This window comes from Pteropus vampyrus, unplaced genomic scaffold (genome assembly GCF_000151845.1).
Source record: "Pteropus vampyrus isolate Shadow unplaced genomic scaffold, Pvam_2.0 Scaffold667, whole genome shotgun sequence".
Taxonomy (NCBI): domain Eukaryota; kingdom Metazoa; phylum Chordata; class Mammalia; order Chiroptera; family Pteropodidae; genus Pteropus; species Pteropus vampyrus.
Window position 1 is genome coordinate 903026 of NW_011889448.1, and position 18537 is coordinate 921562.

The 18537-nt window shown below is 34.4% G+C and overlaps 1 protein-coding gene across 1 annotated transcript in view; it reads left to right on the top strand.

Annotated features, from left to right (window-relative positions):
• Window positions 1-18537, top strand: part of CFAP47 (cilia and flagella associated protein 47) — a 366407-nt gene that overhangs the window by 212988 nt on the left and 134882 nt on the right. The window contains 6 exon segments of the mRNA XM_011385160.2: window positions 215-224; window positions 3694-3740; window positions 4609-4754; window positions 10912-11023; window positions 11714-11940; window positions 17994-18153. Of these exon segments, the coding sequence (XP_011383462.1) occupies window positions 215-224; window positions 3694-3740; window positions 4609-4754; window positions 10912-11023; window positions 11714-11940; window positions 17994-18153 (702 nt within the window).

The following is an 18537-nucleotide window of genomic DNA, read 5'->3' on the forward strand; positions in this document are numbered from 1 at the left end:
GGAAGAAAAGACATTTAAAGAGAATAATAGATACTAAGCACTTTTTTCCAATGTACACACTAGACTCTGGTGTTCTCTTTTATCTTATATAAATTGGTATCTGAATAGAAATAAGATCTTGATGGCCAGAATCTAGAGCAGGAGGGGAGTTTGCCTACAAGTATAGAAGGAACATGGGAAGAGGGGATTGCAGAAGCAATGCGGTGGGGGGCAGGCAAGGGAAAGTACAAGACACATGCTTATGTAAACGGACTATTGGAGAGTATGAATTAAGGTTGAGAAGGTGTTCAACTGTTTATCATTCTGCTTTGTAAATATTTCTTGCAGAACTACTTTGCATGACACACCATATACTCCATGAGCTTAGGGGCTTTCAGCATTCATCTTTGTGTCCCAGAATAGTGTGGCCCAGAATAAGCCACTCAAAAGAAAGAAGGCCTTGGTAGGGATATTTTTCTGAATACTGATTCTTGCTAAAAACCCCAAAAAGCTGGATTCTGGAGAGTTATGATTTTAAAATAATATTTCATTCTACTACACTGAATAATTAGTAATAATTAGAACTAGGCAAGTCTCTAAGGAAAGAAGAGTGAATCGGAGGCTAGATATATATAGTAAGAGTAACAATCTGCGATGATTCTCTTGCTCTAGATTAGGGTTTTATACATGCTTTTAATGCCATCAGGCTCTTTGACAGTCTGATGAAGCCTATTACACTTTATAGAATAGTGTTTTATAAATACACAAAATAAGATAATAAGGATTACAAAGTATCTAAATCTGCTCCAGCTGTCATAGCAAAATGCCATAGAATGGGTGGTTTACACAACAGAAATGTATTTCTCATAGTTTTGAAGACTGGGAATTCCAAGGTGGCAGCAAAGGTAGGTTTCATGCTGATGCCTTTGCTTTAGACTTGTAAGTGGCAGCCATCTCGCTGTATACTCACATGACCTCTTCTTTGTATGCACATGGGGAGAGAATGAGCTCCCTGGCATCTCTTCTTATAAGGACACTAATTCTATCATATCAGAGCCCCACTCATATGACCTCCTTTTTAATGTTAATTACCTTCTTATAGTCCCTATCTCCAAATGCAGTTATTTTTGGATTTAGGGCTTAAACTTATGAATGTAAGGGTAACACAATTCACTCTGTAGCATAGAGGAAACTAATATTCCAGTAGATTATCAAAATATTTAAAAATTATAATATATTGAAATATATACTTTGTCATTAACACAATACATAATAAGATCTAATGGTGGAGATAATAACTACCATACTTTAAAAGTAGTAATGAACATAATAGCTAAAAGTATGTGCAAGAACTGAAATGTGGTATAAACATATATGTGATTATTTGGAGATCAAGTCATAGTATAGCTAATACTACTGTGGTTTGGTTTTAATTGCTGTTGAGTTACTGGAAGTCAAGATAAAAATTTTCCCCACTTAAATTCACAGATCCACTCTGTCCTTTAATGCCAGGTTAGTACCCCTTCCTTTAGAGATTTCTCAACTGCTTAGGGGCCAAAGTGGTACCAAAACCAGCAAATATGCCATTCTTATTGCCTTCCAGGTGGCCACCAGGCTTTTTTTTTTTTTTTTTTTTTTTTTTTAAGAACTCCTGGACACATGGAGGATGGAATAAATCTAAAACTTGATCCTCTTATATTCCTTCCCATGATGAAAACTTGACTTGAACCAGATAATTTGTTATTTGGTATGGACACAGCCCTGAATGTTGGCCCAGGAGTGGCTTCATGAAGGCTTGTAATAAAGATCTTCCTTCCCTACTCAGAAAGGCTTGAATAGGAAGTTATTCTTGGGGCTGATTTATTTGTATTCTTAATAGAATCAGTTCAATGTCATTTTGATTATTTTACTTGAAAAAAGAGGAAAAAAGGAGTGTCATTCTTCATACTTCATGAGTAGGCTCCATTCCCTGACTTTGGCCTACTACTAAATTAGCAGAAAATACTCCACTGCTTGATCTACAGTATTTTGTATAAGTTTAGCCTCTTTTGATGCTCTTTCTTCCTTAAGACCTAGAGTTTAAACGTGCTCCCTTTGCCATAGCCTCAACAATAACCAGTGAGCATCTAGGAAAATGATAGCATGGACTAAGATTCAGGGAGTAACAAAAAGGGAAATGAGTTGTTTTCTGTTCTGTCCTTGGAACATGCAAAATACTGGTTTTGTAAACCAGTTGGGTTTATCACTGAATTTCTAAAGTCAAGAACATTGATTAGATAAAATAGAATTTTCCTGAGGCAGATTATTTTGTTAAATTATTTTTTTGATGTTTCTGAGTTAATCATGATAATCATTAGCTTTATGAACAAATCAATAAAATTCTTAGGTCTGCAAATTTTTTTCTGTCTGTCTTTACCATAAATAATACAGGTAAGTCAATTTTACTGGGTTTGAGAATCTTTTGAGGATAACTATTTCATTTATTCAAAAGGTACTTTCTATTAGCTGTTCTCCAACAAAATAGGAAAGAAAAAGGAGATGAAGCCCAAATTGCTCTGCTTTTATATTCACTATGAAAAAAAAAAAAATGACTGAAAGGCTAGAGATTGCAAGTACTGAACAAAATGAGGTTTAGAGATTATGTGAGGATTTTAATCAGGCATTCTACCTAGAGCTCCATTGTCAGAGAGATGGCAATGGAACTGTATATTGAGAAATAAGCATATATAATCTCTTTTATAAATGCTAAAATATTCATCTTTTATATCTATGATAGCCTTAAAGTATCTACCAAATGCTCAAATTAAATAAAATATTAAATGGTCTTCAATTAAAAACAAAAAAAGTATTACTTAAACTGATAATCAGAATGCCTGTGAAGTAGAAGTAAAGCACAGAATAGTTATAAGATGTGGTAAATAACCTTATTAAGAATGAGGTGTAAAGAAAATACAGTGTTTGAAGAAATGGCCTGGATATGGTTAGAAGAACTTTACTTGGAAATAGTCCGTATAGTTTTACAATATAAAAATATAGGCAAAAGCAGATGACAAGGTGAGAAAAATATGGGGGTTTTTGTATTCTCAGAAAAAAAAAATAAGCAAACAATATCTGAGAGCCTAGATACTAATTGATAGCTTGCTTTGCAAAGTAATCGTGAGAAGAGCAATTTGGGGAAAATTGATGGGTTCTGGAAGACATAGAAACTTTCAAGGGAGGCATTTGCTTCAGGCTGTGATCTGCTAATTAATTTTCTGAAATGCAACCAGAGATCAAACAGCTGCCCAAGTCTCTTTACCTTTATGAGAAAGAAGGAAATGAAGAGAGCATTTTTTAAGACATCAAGTTCTAGTACCACTTTTGGAAAGAGTGCCTTATATAGTCCTAAGTTGAGACCATCTACTTTTGAGTCTCGGGATTTGAGTTTTTATTATTATTATTATCAAATATTTACTTCTCTATGGTATCTGAAAGTAAAGAGGAATTGTTTTTAACAAATAAATACTGGTGGAAATATGGATGATTGTTAGTTTTCTTTTTCCATTTTTATTATTTTTAAAATATCCAAAACAATGTAAACATAAAAATAATATATGAAAGAAACCTGTGGTCTTTGCATAGCATACTGTAAGTAGTCACAATTTTTAAGAACCTGTAAGATTTAATTAAGATAGAGAATTGCTTTTGAGCCGTTTTCTTATTTACTTATGACAGTGATACTGCTGAGGACCCTGCTTTTGCCCCCAAAGCCTTAAAAACCTGTGAGTACCTCAAGTAAAAGCTTTTGTTTTCTTGTCTTATTTTTATGTACAGAATGTAATGTGAAATGAAACAATAGACAGAATGGGAAGCCCTGGGGATTGCTGGCTGAATGGGAGGCTGAAATGTTGGTCCTCAGTCTTTTCTGTTCATGACCGTTTGGAAAGAATTCAGGCACAGGCCAGAGTTAGAGACAAAAGGAAAGTTTATTAGAGAAAGGATAATGCTCCAGAGACACAATGTGGTTTCCTCTCAGAGACAAAGAGTGAGAGAGTCGAGAGGGACAGAGCGACGGAAAAAACAATGAGAAGGATAAAGAGTGACCCCGAGTGTTCAGGGAATTCAGTTTATATATCATTCTTAGTTTCTATGAATTACAATTTAAAGACTTTGTGTATCTATTTTCCTTTGATGGTATAGTAAACATTGTGAAAGATAAGGGTTTGTAGCATGAAAGGCATGCTAGCCATTGATCCATCCATAGGTCCCCTATGGTTTTAGCCATAGGGAAGAAATAACTGTGTTTATTTGGTGTAGAGCACGACTTAAAGACTTTTCCCTTCATGGTATGGGTAAATGGTTTGTTAGAAATCCCAGGAGGAATCTTCCTCTGTTCTGCAAGTTTCCTGTGGTCTGGCAGCAACACCATGCAAGCTCTGATTATAGCTCGATTTAACATTTAGTTTTCATGCCCCCTCCCTACATTACTTTATCAATGAATGTATGTATTATCTTCTAAATTTGTGTGCTAGTGCCTTGAACATTTTTTTTATTCATCTCAAAACTTTAATCACTAATTGAAACCGCTGCTTTATGTGAACAGAACTTATGAAATGATATGTAAACAAACTCTGCTTCATGTTTTGGCAGCAATTAAGTCCACCTTCATCAGAGAGTTCTTTTGCACTACACGTACTCTTCACCTGGAAATGAAAAAGACTTCAAATCTGGAGCTCTTCTTTCTTCCCTTTGACATGCTAACACGCTACTGTATCATTGTCCTTAGCAACAAACAGGTGAGAACAGAACTGTATTTTTGCTTTCATCTTAGACTGGCACTTTAATGGAATGACTAGTACTGGCTGGTAGCTGAAGACTTTCAAAATGTAGATAACAATTTTAGCCCTCTAGTAGCTACACAAAGAGCTTAGCCTCAAGAATATGCAGTTACAGTAGTCCTGGGTACATTTTATAATGGCTACATACATTTTATAATGGGAGGCATGCCTAACCTTGCAGTGGCCCTATCTGTCAGTCTGTGGTTGCCTAACAAATTACCAAACATACATTTATTACACCACTTTTCAATGGATCAGAGGTCTAAGCATGACCTAGATGGGTCTTCCACTTAAGGTCTGTGCTGGGTCTGTGGTGAGTGCTGGGTTCTCCTGAGGTTCATTTGAGGAAGGAGCTGCTTCCAACTTCTCTCAAGTCTTTGGCAGAATTAATATCCTAGTGGCTCTGGGATCCATGCAACTTGCTTCTTTAAAGCCAGCAAAGGAGAGAGATCGAGAGAGAAAAGGAGAAAGAGAGAGATGGAGACAGAGAGAGAGAAAGAGAGAGAGATTGTCTTTAGATGAAAAGTTTGATGGCATTATCCCTTTCCGGAAAGACACTGCAGAGTGTTGACCTGAGGAAGGACTTTATAATCCCCAGGAGCTGGCCCCAAATGTATCAATTATGTATCAGTTATGCACCATTTTGAACGCATATGCAATGAAATAATGGTAATTGGAAAGGTATTGTTATTTACTTGGTATCTATAAGATCATTTACATATGAAAAATAATATAAGCTATGAAATATGTAAAGTATAGTTTAATTTTACACTTAAAATTACCACTGAGGAAGAAAAAAATGCTGTTTTATAGTAATGCTTAATCTTGTTTTTTATTTCCTTTAAAGGAGTTCTGTATTTAACTGAATTGCTCTATATAAAAATTCATGAAAAATAGTAACTATGATATAGAAATCAGTAGTTTGATCAAATGCTTCATGATCCTTTTTTTATATCAATTTATAATATATCCCTAGAAAAATGCTAGGATTAATTTTCAATAGCTTAGTAAGGAGATTCATTTTATTCTATAAGTTAGACTATTAGAATATTAATATTTGCTTCCATAAATTTTACCTAAATTAATAAAAATGTAATTACACTTGGCTTCTCAATTTATTAAAACATGACTTATTATATATATTTTGTCCTTGTCAGAAAAATATTAAGAAAAATAATCATAAAATTATATTGCTATCAATCGAGAAATAATGCCTTTAGTGTAAAGGATTGCATTGAATTATTATCACATCTATTAATTTACACATTCAATTTTAGTGCTAATTATATTGAAAAATGCAATTACACGCTTAAGTAGATAATCAAACATCCAACTCCACCTAGTTAGCTCCTGTTCTTATTAAATGTGTGATAACTGCTTTGCCATTAAGAACTACCTGTTGAAAACTGTAAAGTAATTAGGCCTCGATTTGATAGCTTTCTATGTGTAAAACAAACATTTCTACTAACACTGCTATCAAGGAAAGGCCATTTGTTTTACTTCAACTGTTCCATTCGGAGTTTCAAATAAAAAAAATAAAATGAGTTACAAAACAGTTGTTTAAAAGTAGAAATAGTTTCATAAAACTTCCATCGGCGTTCATAGAAATTTTTATGTTAGGGCAAAACCTACAATGCCCTGAAAATTCATGTTATCAAATGCCAAAAATCCAAAGAAATTTCTGCTCTGTGTGGATGGGAGTAGATTAAATCATGACCCACCTGAGAAATTACATCTGCTGGGAGGCGGGGCTACAGATCCCCATACAGGGCACACAAACACTACAAAACACAAAACAATGTCTTGACACAACCTTGGGACTCTGTGTTCATTGTGGTGCCCGCGTAAATGTCTTCTCTGTGTAGTCCTGGGTTCTCAAGTAGGAAACCGAGTGGCGTTGCTAGGATCATTCATATAAGAGAGGCAGTAGTATCAAGCAGGGATCCTTGACATGGGCCTGGTTTAAGAGTAGGTTCCAGTTGTGGCCACCGACTGTGGCCTAAACCAGCCTTGTTACACCAACCCATCAACCTTTTTATTGACCCAAACAAGACTCCTTCTCTCCCTGATGTGTTTATCTTCCAGTCCTTTGTTGTCATTTTCTATCTACAAAATTTGGTCAGAACGAATTAAAACCAAAGTCCAGGTATTGCTGACCTGAGGAACCCAGGATGGAAGTCAGCATCCCTGAGCAACTTATGCGAATTGGTCCTGTTCTACACAAGGACCTCAAGTACCAAAGAGAGTTTCAGCCTTACCCAAATAGAAAATTGACAGGACAAAGTTGCCCACTCCTAGGTAGGGGACCCTGAGAGGCCTTCTTTTTTATTTGTGGCCTACAACAATTTAGTCTAAGGCCATGCGATACCAGTTTTTAAATATGTCGTATGTCACTCTGGCCATCTCCCTTACGTTTGCATAAATAAGCAGAACCACTCATCTGACTTTTTGCACTATCACTCATTTCATTCTCTCTCAGTCTTTTGTATCTTTCTGTTTCTGCTAATGCAGAGATTAAGCTGGAAGTCTCTATTATGTATATTTTTAAATATTCTATAATCAATTTGTAACATTTTTCAATCATAACTAGTGTGCAGGCTTTAATAATACTGATTTTGATTAAATTTATTGAATATAAAAGTAAAAACATTAAATCATTATGCTAAAATCTTTGTGTAATTTTACACTTAGGCAAACTACAGTTTAATGAAAGTTATTTATATAACCGTAGGTACTGAGTATTTTGAGGTTGATTTATTTTTTATGCTTTTTAACAGCAAGCCACATTTCATTTGCCCCTTGTGTATGTGGTGTACTGGAACATGCCCACCAATTTCTATAACACAGGCAGACAGAATGTGACTGTTCTAGAATAGAGGGAAGAATGCATTTCTGTATGATAGCAGAGGCAGGGATAATTGACTAATAGAGGAATTTGGTCAAGAAGGCTAAGTAAAAATTTGCCAGTAAAAGAGTTTGGGCATGGAAGAAGTGTGCTCAGAAGATTCTAAGAACATGAGGCAAAACAGCCAAGCCTGAAATTCATGGACACTTGAATTTCTGATTCAGAGAATGGTTTGTCAGAAATGACAAAATGGGTTGGATGGATAGGTCAGACTGATAAAGAAGAGGGCAGTCAATTTTAAGTTGAATAACTTAACATTAGTAGTAGTAGTAGTAGTATTGAAAGTAGGAACCCAATGGAAGGTATTGAGCATAGGCATGATCTGATTTTATCTTTGTTTTAGAAAGCATTTCTGGAGTCAGAAAGTAGATTGAGAGTTGGAGATAGAAACTGGAGACTTAAAGACTGGATAAGAATCTTGGAATCTATTTACATTACTCCACACATCACAATTTTATACTGCACTCTGATTTTTTCTGCTTTTTGTCTGCTAGCGGTAAAGATAGAAGGATGTGAGCAGTGATGGTGAAAGAAGAGGTGATGATGTTGGATTTGGGGGAAGGGAAAAGGGGACAAGAGAACTGTAAAGAATATTGATATAAAGATCCATCTTAATGACAGTTTGAGTGATGCTCCCACTTGAAGGGAAGCAAATTTTCATTTACTTGCAGAGCAAATTGGTGGCAAAAACTTAAACAGAAACTGGGCAACTGTGGTGGTGAAGAAGAAGAGAGATTGTTAATTTCATTGCCACAATGACTTCTAGAGTCTAGACCCTGCTTCCTGTTATTGGATGAGGTGTTTTCCTGTAAAATACCCTATTTTTTTTTATTAAACAATCAATTCATATTTTATGCCATTTAAATGTTTATTGCTTTCTCAAAATGTCTGTGGAATAATCTCTCAGGCATGCAATTAAGATTGTGTTAAAATTGTGTTAAGCAAGTTGAACTTTTTAGTGCAGGCACGTAAATCTTTTCATATATCATCTCCTTACCCTTTCTGAGAATCCTAGCTCATTCATTCTATGAAAAATAGTATTTTTAAAGAACAATGATTATTCTCAATGGTCAGTTTCACATTATAATTATGGCAAAGTCAAATAGTCACCCACAATAATTAATGATCTCTCTCTAGTGTATGGAATTTAACATTTTAGGATTTTAGCTTAGCTCTCTTTTGCCCATTTATCCACCAAAATAATGTTCTTCAGCCATTTAAAACAAACAAATTATAAAACCTAGCAAGATGTAGGCCAAGATAAGAAAATAAGTAGAATTTAAGACCTATGAAACAACATGGTGATTTTTTCTGTCTAGAAATGCTATTTATTTTTTTTCTTTTTTTAAGATTGAGGTTATTTGTCTCTGGAGGGCTTTCATGACATGTGGAAGGTTATCCAGCTAATTAGTGCAGACCTGGGATTAAAACTTTCCTGCCAATTCAGTGTTTGTGTTCTTTCTTTCTGGGTCATTAATGGCTGGGCTTCTTGTAAAATTGCATGCAATTGTGATATTTGAGGATAGCATTTAACCTGATACACAGGAAACACAAAACATCTTTTGTGAAGGTTTCTTACAATTGACAATGGGCTGTGGCATAGTTCTGGAAAATATAGTATGAATCCAAGTAAACATGCCCACTGGTAAAACTGAAATTAAGAGCAGAAAAGAAATGTAATAGGTGACTATTAGAATAGCTCACATTGACAAGTGTCTGTTATGTGTGTCAGATAATTTCATTGCCCTCGTTGCAGCCTCCAGAATTGGAATGTAAGGAGTTTTTCTACTTTAAAAGAGTTCTTTCTTGCATTTGTATTTCTTTCCTGGTCTGATTTTATTTCAAGAAAAGTGGAGGGAACTAATTAGTACTATAGATGACATTCCTGAATAATTTTCTGACACAGGCTAAACAGGCATTGTTTTCAATTACATTAAGTTTTTAAAAAATAAAAAAAATACATATCAGAAGTGAACAAGTCAGACAAAGTAATCTTTTGAGAAATGATAATATATTGTCTGTGTCATATGTGGATTGAGATGGAATTGAATGGAGTCTTAGTTACTGATATTTCAGTTGGCTAATGAATGGCAAGGAAGCTGTTTATAATTTATATTTAAGAAAAATATTCTGGCAAATAACAGTTTGTTACTTATGTGTCAACTCCCATGGGTTAGTATTCATGTACATGGAATAGACAACTATAGATCAGGTTTCATTCAGGTACAAATTAAAAAAAAACCATGTAATTATGATAACTCTATACTCAGAGTCTGATTTCTTATGAATACTTATTTTGGGTAAAACAACTATTTTTTAGATAAAAATAAGGATGAGAAAAAAAGTTAAAATAAAAGTAAACATTAATATATTACTTTCTCCAGTCTCTGTTGAACTTATACGTTTGTATTCTACTTGAATTATCATTGAAAACTTTGTATCAATATCAGTCACTTACATGTATTTGTAGTGACACACACACACACACACACACACACACACACACACACACACAGAAAACACATTTCAGATTGCTAGATTGGATTTATTTTTGCAAAGTATATGACTGCTTAGGAAAAATTACTATATGAAAATGACATAATGTACTATCAATGAACAAGAGTGCACAGATTTAAAGGCTGAACAATTTAAAACATTCAAAGTTTTCCATATTCCTTTTATAAGCCTGAACTGAAGATAATCGTGGATCGTAATTAATAAAATTCTGTGGAACATTATCATATGAAAAGATGAAATTAATTTTATTATAAACAAATCTCAATTAGAGGGATAGTGAAGCTATAAATAAATTGACCTCATAATCATAAATTGTTCATTCTTTTGTTTCCACATTTTCAGTTTTTGCCATTTTACTTGTTATTGAAGATATTTACAATATTTTGGAATATGTATATTTAGTATGTAATAAATTTACTTTTACATTATTTACATATATATTGCCTGATCAACATATCTTTGGAATCGTCTCTCGAGCATAGTTAATACTGTTTTAGGATTGTGATACAATTCAAACCAGTTACAATCTCAGCTTTCTCCACTCATTTAAGGCTTACGTTGTTTAGAAATGCACAATGCATGGACATTTTTATAATATGCAAATATAATATGCAAATTTTTCTCACAGTGAAAAGATTTATCCAAATTTTTCTGAGCTTTGAGAATTTAATATTATTGTGTGTTATGTTTTAGATTGGAGAATTAATATACATTGCAGAAGGAAAAGGTATGATCCCTTTGCCTTCTGGATTCCTTCCAGTAAATTCTTCAACTTCACATGACTACAGCAGTTCTCCAGAAGAAGGTAGAGTATACATACGTTTTATTTCATTTATAATGTTGAAGGATAATACTGTTCCTCATATAGTCACCTAACTTTATTATGCCAGCATCCCCATATGGAATAGAGTACCATTTCGACAATTTAGAAAATGTTGGTGGTGGTTCTTTTTTAGATCTTTATTTTTCAGTCTTCAGGTAAATATTGAAATTTGGCATTCGAAATATTTGCTCCACAAATTTTCCATTTCCCAAATAATTTGGAAATCATTACACTCTCAAATTCTCTATATGTAATATAACCTGGACTTCTACCCTACATTCTTGTTTAAAGTATAAGGTTGTTGGTGAAAGAAGATGCCAGTCCTTGACAGATGTCTTTCTTTATATTTATTTCTACTCCTCCTACCTTTTAATCACTGATAGGAGCACAACAGTCACTGAATTTTTGAGCACGTTGATAATGTTTCTATGAGAGAACCATTTGACTAGAAATCTTTTTAGAGAATACCAAGAAAACATCTTTAATTCCTGAAGACTTACTCTCGAATTACTGAATTAGGACTACTGGGACTCTGTTACCTATTTATTTTTACTCTGTTTAGTGAAGGTGACAACTATAGTTTTGTATTTCAAACCTCCCAAGTTCATCCTGAATAACGATGTCAAGGGCGTAAATGATCATTGCAGTCATGAATGTTTTTGCTTCCTCCAGTGTTTAATGAAGAAGAGCCAGTTCTGTATTTGAAATGCAAGCCCCGTCACATCTTGGATGTGGACCTTATATTGCCACTGACTAATGAAGCCAAGGAAAAGGCTTTGGCTTTTGCAGCACAGCAACAGATGTCGGACTTAGAGTATCGGCGAAGGCTGATCACAGGCACCCTGGAGAGCAGTAGTATCCGCGTGGCCATCGCCCTCCTGGGACTGACCAGGGTCGAGGTGGGAATGGACAGATGATGAATTTAAATTATTCTCTCTTTAAAAATATACAGTTATTACTTAACCATAACATTTCTACATAGAAAAATGTTGAATACTGGTTTTTCCCCTGAAAGCCAGCTCAGTAGCTTTTTTTTTTTTTTTTGACCTCATTAAATAATAAATCTCAAAATAAACTAATGGTTGCCATATGGGAGGAGGGTTGGGAGGATGGGTAGAAAAATGAGGAGATTAAAAAGTACAAATCGGTAGTTACAAAATAGTCACAGGGATGTAAAGTACAGCATAGGGAATAGAGCCAATAATATTGACTATACATAGTCAATAACTATGTATAGTGCCAACTGAGTACTAGAGTAATTGGAGGGATCACTTTGTAAATTATTTAGATGTCTAACCACTATGCTATACACCTAATACTAATATCAAATGTCAACTTTAATTGAAAAATAAAAAGTAAATAATTATTCTGAAAGAAAGTATTCTACTAATTTAAACATCACTACTAATTTTAGTAGTAAAACTAAATTAGTAGTAACTAAGTATGCTGCTAATTTTAGGCATTATACTATAGTTGCTTACTTCACAGCTGTCTTCAATTCTGGCTGCACATTAGAATGCCCTAGAGAACTTAAAATAATAACATGCCCAGGCCCCACTTCAGAACAATTAAACACAAATCTCTGGAAAGGGGTAGATGGGGACATGTTCTAAAAGTTGCCTAGGGACGATCATCCCTGGTGTCAGATGACCAGACTGAGAATCCAGACTCTAACACTGTCTACCTGTGTGACTGTGGGCTAGTTACTTAAAAATCGTCAAACTTCAATTTTTGTATTTTTAATCTGGAGTTACTTGTAACTTATAGAGAATAAATGAGATAATTATGTAACATGCTTAGCATATTACATGGTATATAATAAGTATACTCTATATATTGGTATTGTCGTTTTTATTATTACTATTACTATTAGTATAGACTACTACTACAGCTTGAACTCTATTTTATGATTGAGATAAGGATAGTCTATTCTCCACAGAGCTGCCAAAGCGATTACTTTAAAATGTAGACCTCTTCACGTTGCTTCTCCACTGCCTTGCCAGCTTATGTCTTCATGTCCCTCCTCGTTAGTACCACCTCCTTCCCTGACCTCAGCATTTCCACTGGAGCCCGTTCACTCATGTCACTCCCTCAGCACAGGCCTTCTTGCTGGTCTTCAAATGCTCCCCATGGCCTGTGCACTTCCCTTGTTCTTTCCCCTAGATATTAGAGACTGCCTCTCTCAATTACTTCAGATCTGCTGGGATGCTATCAATGAGATTCTGCTTTACCAAGTTATATTTTTTAAAAGCATCTCTTACCTCCACCAGACACTCTCCAAATCCTAAATTTTCTTCAATTTTCTTTTTTGATATTATCGATCAGCTGAGAGTAATATATTTCTATCTTTACTCATGTCTGTCTCCAGCAAGGGAATTCATGAGAAGATATTTGCTTAGTTAACTTTCATATTGCCAGTGCTTTAAAAAGTGGATGCTGTGCCAAAGGTAGTCACAAAATCTTTTTTCAATGACGTAATGAATGATAAATGTTTCCACCCTCGTTATTTAAGATTTACCTTCATTTACATATATTACAACAAAATGCTTGGCAGTTTAGTGATTTTTTTTTTTGTCAGAGTGCTAAAATCAGTACAATCTAAGCACAGATTTTTAGCAATCAGTGATATGTTATGGATGATCTGGATTTTTAAGTTTTAATTAGCTCAAAAATATGAAGGCCTGAGGCCGTGACATCCTTTGTACTGACCCATTCACACTGTGCATCTAAGAAGCCGATGGCTCTCTTTAGCTCATACCAAAATGCTACTTCTACTGCAGAACAGTGACTTTGGAAAGGTTTATGCACAACTTTCAGTACATTATTGCAATATAAAGGTTTAGTATGTGGCTTTTTCAAACTTTAAGCCTATCATAGAGGGTGTCTCGTCCCCCCTTCCCACCACCGCCTTATTTTCTTTTTCTTTTTAAATTGGTTTTATTCATTCTTTCCTCTTGTCAAAACATTTTTATTTAAATGAAAAATGCTTGCCCGAGATGGACTTTGTCCATAGATCTTCTTTCTATTTATGGACCTATATGGTTTCTATCTTTCTCCCTCTTCTTTTAGCTTTCTTTCCGGATCCCAGCACACTTTCTGTTTTTATTATTGCATTTATCAAATTATGTTTTGTATAGGATTTATTTTTATATGTACCTGTTTCTCTAGGATGTAAATTCCTAGAAATCTAAAAACTTTTGTTATGTGTTGTTTACCATTTAATGTCTCCAAGAGAGATCCTGTCATTGTTTAATTGAATTGAACATGGTCCTGAACAAACAAATGACACTTTAAATATCAAGTCTTCATTGTATAGGCTGTCTATCCAGACCACCTCATACCTGATTTTTCACTAAGTCATCTTGTAATGTTTATTCATCCTGTATCCCTCCTACATTTGCAGGATAGGTATCTATATGTGTGTACTTCTCTGAATTTGTTGGTGGAAATCAAAATAATAATAATTGTTATTTATGAATAAACTTTGGCTTTTTAAAAATTAAATTTGAAACGTTTTAAGTAGTCTTTAAATTTAAAAACTGAAAGTATTTTCACCTGAAGAGTACTATTTTCTTTGAATTCTGTGAATATCATGCTTTTTTTTTTTTTTGTCTCAGCAAAAACTCTCTAAGTGCAATAGAGAAAGGTTCAGCGTGTCAGTTTAAGAAAACAAGCTATACCAAATCAGAACTTATGGACACATCTTATTGTGCTTATATACATCGAGTCATAAAGGTTTCTTTTCAAGTCCAAGTGTACTCTTGAAATACAATAATGCTAGTACTTTCTGCAGCAAAACAATAAACAAGATGAATTTTTAAAATACTCTCTCCTTATATAATATTTTACATCTTTTTTTTTTCCAAAATGCTTTTATATGTACTTTTAGAATTATTTTGATGACCCCATGGAGAAATGTAAAGAAGATAGGATTACAATTACAATACAAAAAATGGAAAGCATGAGGCATAAAAAGACCTAAGTTATCCTTACTGTCTGGACAGAGATTATAACCCAAATTAGAGTAGAGACACTGTGTTTTAAAGCTGGAAAACAAATCAAACACACCCAGAGACACATAGTCCCACCCCTTACTCTTACAGACCTATAAGTCAATACCTAAAAATAGTAAGATAGTAGCCTAAGTCACATCAATGATTTGTGACAGAATAGAAATGGGTCTAGGTTTTTACCAATCGGTCCATTACTCTTTTCCTTGCCCTATATAGCCTCCAGATCATATGTTTGCTTCTTAGTGTACTACCATAAAATGGTATAATGGAATAAATGAAAGTCTAGAGTGCTGTTATAGCATAAAATAAGTATGTAACAAGTAAAATCTAAAATCATCCTTGAAATATATTTGTTCAAAACTAAATCTAATTGAATAAATATAGTCACTTTTCTACCAAAGAAAGATGACATTTCTAATTTTTTATTAAATGACAATGTGCAATTTGACTTTCTGAAATATTTATAGAGTAATAGCAATATGATGTATGTACTTTATATACTGTGAGAGACAGGATCTTTTGTCAGGAGCATTAATTTCTGAAACTTTACCACTTAGCATTTATTTATTGAATACATATACTGCTTCCATTCATAAACCAACTCTAATGATATACTCAATGTTACTGGAAAGATTCAGATCTTACAGTGTAGATTCCTTATATTTTCTATTAGCTTTCTCATGTTTAAGTTTTAAAAGCCATGCTGTGGGATAAATGGCAGGAAAAGTCATCATAATTTTGAAATTTGATATTATGTTTAAAAAAGGAAATCTGAAAGATCTCTCCTTGGTAAGGATTTAGAAGGGTAAAGAAAAAGTTTTTTGTAGTTATTTAATTTTAGTGCACTCTAAATCATGAAGTAATCTTGTTGATACTGTGGAAGATAAAGCTGGGCACCAGTTAAAGCAATAAGGGGATAGACTTTATTCAGTAACTATTGCAATAGGGAGGAGGTTCCAGCATGAACTGAACTCAACTTCAATTTGTGTAGTAGTAACTGGGAGTTTTAAAGAAAGAATGAGAAAAAATAAGGAGGGAGAATGAGTGGGAACTGGAGCTGAGTCTGGGAAGTAAACATTTACAAGAAATGGGAGGGGTTTGGTGGTATGATCTGGATTCGTTAATTTATGCTTACCTGTGGGAGAAATAAACTTCAGGAATAATTTATGAGGAGATAATGAAACAAGTCAGAGCAAGGTGCCCACCTGGCTGGGAACATTATCTCCTTGAATGTGTGCATTTCAAAGAGAGGTCTCTGAGGTCCTTGAGTAGACAGTTCTAGGTGGTAGAAGATTTACATCTCAAAAAGGAAGACAAAAGATTTATAATTGCAAGCTTTCTAAAGTAACTGCTCTAAGAGGGGTTTGGGAGCTTATCTGCCAATTAAAGATTTTGGCTGGAACTAACTAATATATCCTGGCAACATCAACTTGCTCAGGTAGGCACTTTCAGGGAGACTGGGACCATTCTAGAGATATAGCCTTGAGCTGTTAGAAACTACATTGGTGCTTGTTCAAGTCTCTTAGCATATGTTTATGATGGAAGGGGGTGGACAAAATAATTTGTGCTGAGAATCTGTAGTTTTTATATGCCAAGGCTGAGGCCTAGTTGAGAAGACAGCGTGGAGGAGCCTGACTAGAGTTTGGTCAAGAAGAAAGTCCATGTCAATACATATTATTTTGAATGACTTGAAGATATAGAAAGCAGATGATATGCATTTAGGATAAAGAGGTAGTTGCTGATGTGAGTAGATTATTTATTCACAATGACTAGAAAAATGAACCAAACCAAAAAAATGGTAAGTGTAGATAAATTAATTTAAATATCTGCATTTACATGATTTGAATTGCCAAAATAAAGTAGGTGGAAAATCTGACTTTGTGGGAAAAAATCCTTGTGGATTTTATAGATAATAAACCCAGCGAATGAGATGATTGCTAAAGGCAATAACATTTATTTTTGATGAGTAACGATATCATGATCATGATCACGTTGATGATGATGATGACAATGATAACGATGACAGTGATGATATTATAGCCAACATTTATTGAGTACTTACAATGTATTCTAAGCACCTGGCACTTTAAATAATATCACGAGGAATAGGCAGTATGTACTATTATTACTCATATTTTACAAAGGAAGACTTTGTGGCTTTGGTTAATAAGATGATCAGGCTCACTTAGAGTTAGGGTATAATGGCAGGCAGTTTGGCTCCAAGAATGCTTGGTCTAACCATTGGGCTGGAGAGCATCCAGATAAAAATAAATGATTGCCTACCTCTGTACTCTTCATTGCTTGGTTCACACTTAGAGAACTGGGTTTCCCTTTGGTGTTCTATTTTAGGAAGGATAGTATTGAACTCAGTTGTGTCTTGAGCATGTGCATGGTGGCGAATTGTAACCTACATTATATAAGTAACGGTTGAAGGAACTAAAAATATCAAACTTATTTAAAAAGGATGTTTGGAGGTCTATGGAGGGGAAGGACCTAGTTTACATACCCCTCCCCCCCTGCCCCACACACACGATATCGTCATTAGCAAAAGAGTGGAGACTAACTGTACCGCTAATAAGAGCTAGACCTGATGGGTAGATGTTAGGGTGCACAGGGTTCAACTCAAGGTGGGAAGCACTTTCTCATTGCTGTTCACCAATGGAATGGTTTCTCCCTAAGGCAGTGAATTCTTCAACACTGACAGGATTACAGCAGGAGACTTTGAGCATCTCTGAAAAAAGGATGACTCCATTAATTCTTTGAAACTTGTTAGTGTCGTCTTCTACCAGTAAAATAATGTTTAAAGAAATTAATGAATTTAATCCCTTGGTGAATTTTCCCCCCAAATAAGAAGTCTATATACATAATGTTATCTTTTGTATTTTGGAGGTAATGGGTAAGAGAATTACATTCCAATTTTACTCTCTGTTTATTTGCAGACTTGTACGCTCTTTAATATCTCAAAGTTAAAGACGCCTAAGTCCATTTTATACACAACAGAACTGAGCCTTCCAGAATATTTTTATATCCCCAACAAAATCTACATTCCTCAGAATCCAGTAAATAAAGCTAAAGGACTTAAACCTGCAAATAAAACAGGTAATCAGTACCATGTGGTTTGCAATATCTAGCACTGTCACAGGCAATGTGAAACAGTAAAATACAAAGAAATTATCTTTACTAATAGGATGTTCATAATATAATTGAAAAGATAGTTCAACTACATAAATACCAATTATTAAATAATATTTTGCATTATAAGTAACCAACATACTATATCACAGTAATCTAAAATATGTACTGAATTTAGGTGCTAAATTACTGGTACTGAAATTTGCAACTTATCTTTGTTAAATAATACTTATCTGTACAGACAGTAAGTACACTTTGAGACAAGTGAGCTCTTGCTTTGACGGTGAACTTAGTTACAAAAGTTGTGCTGGAGTTGAGGCTTAGGCTGGCTCTAAAGGATAGGAAGGATGT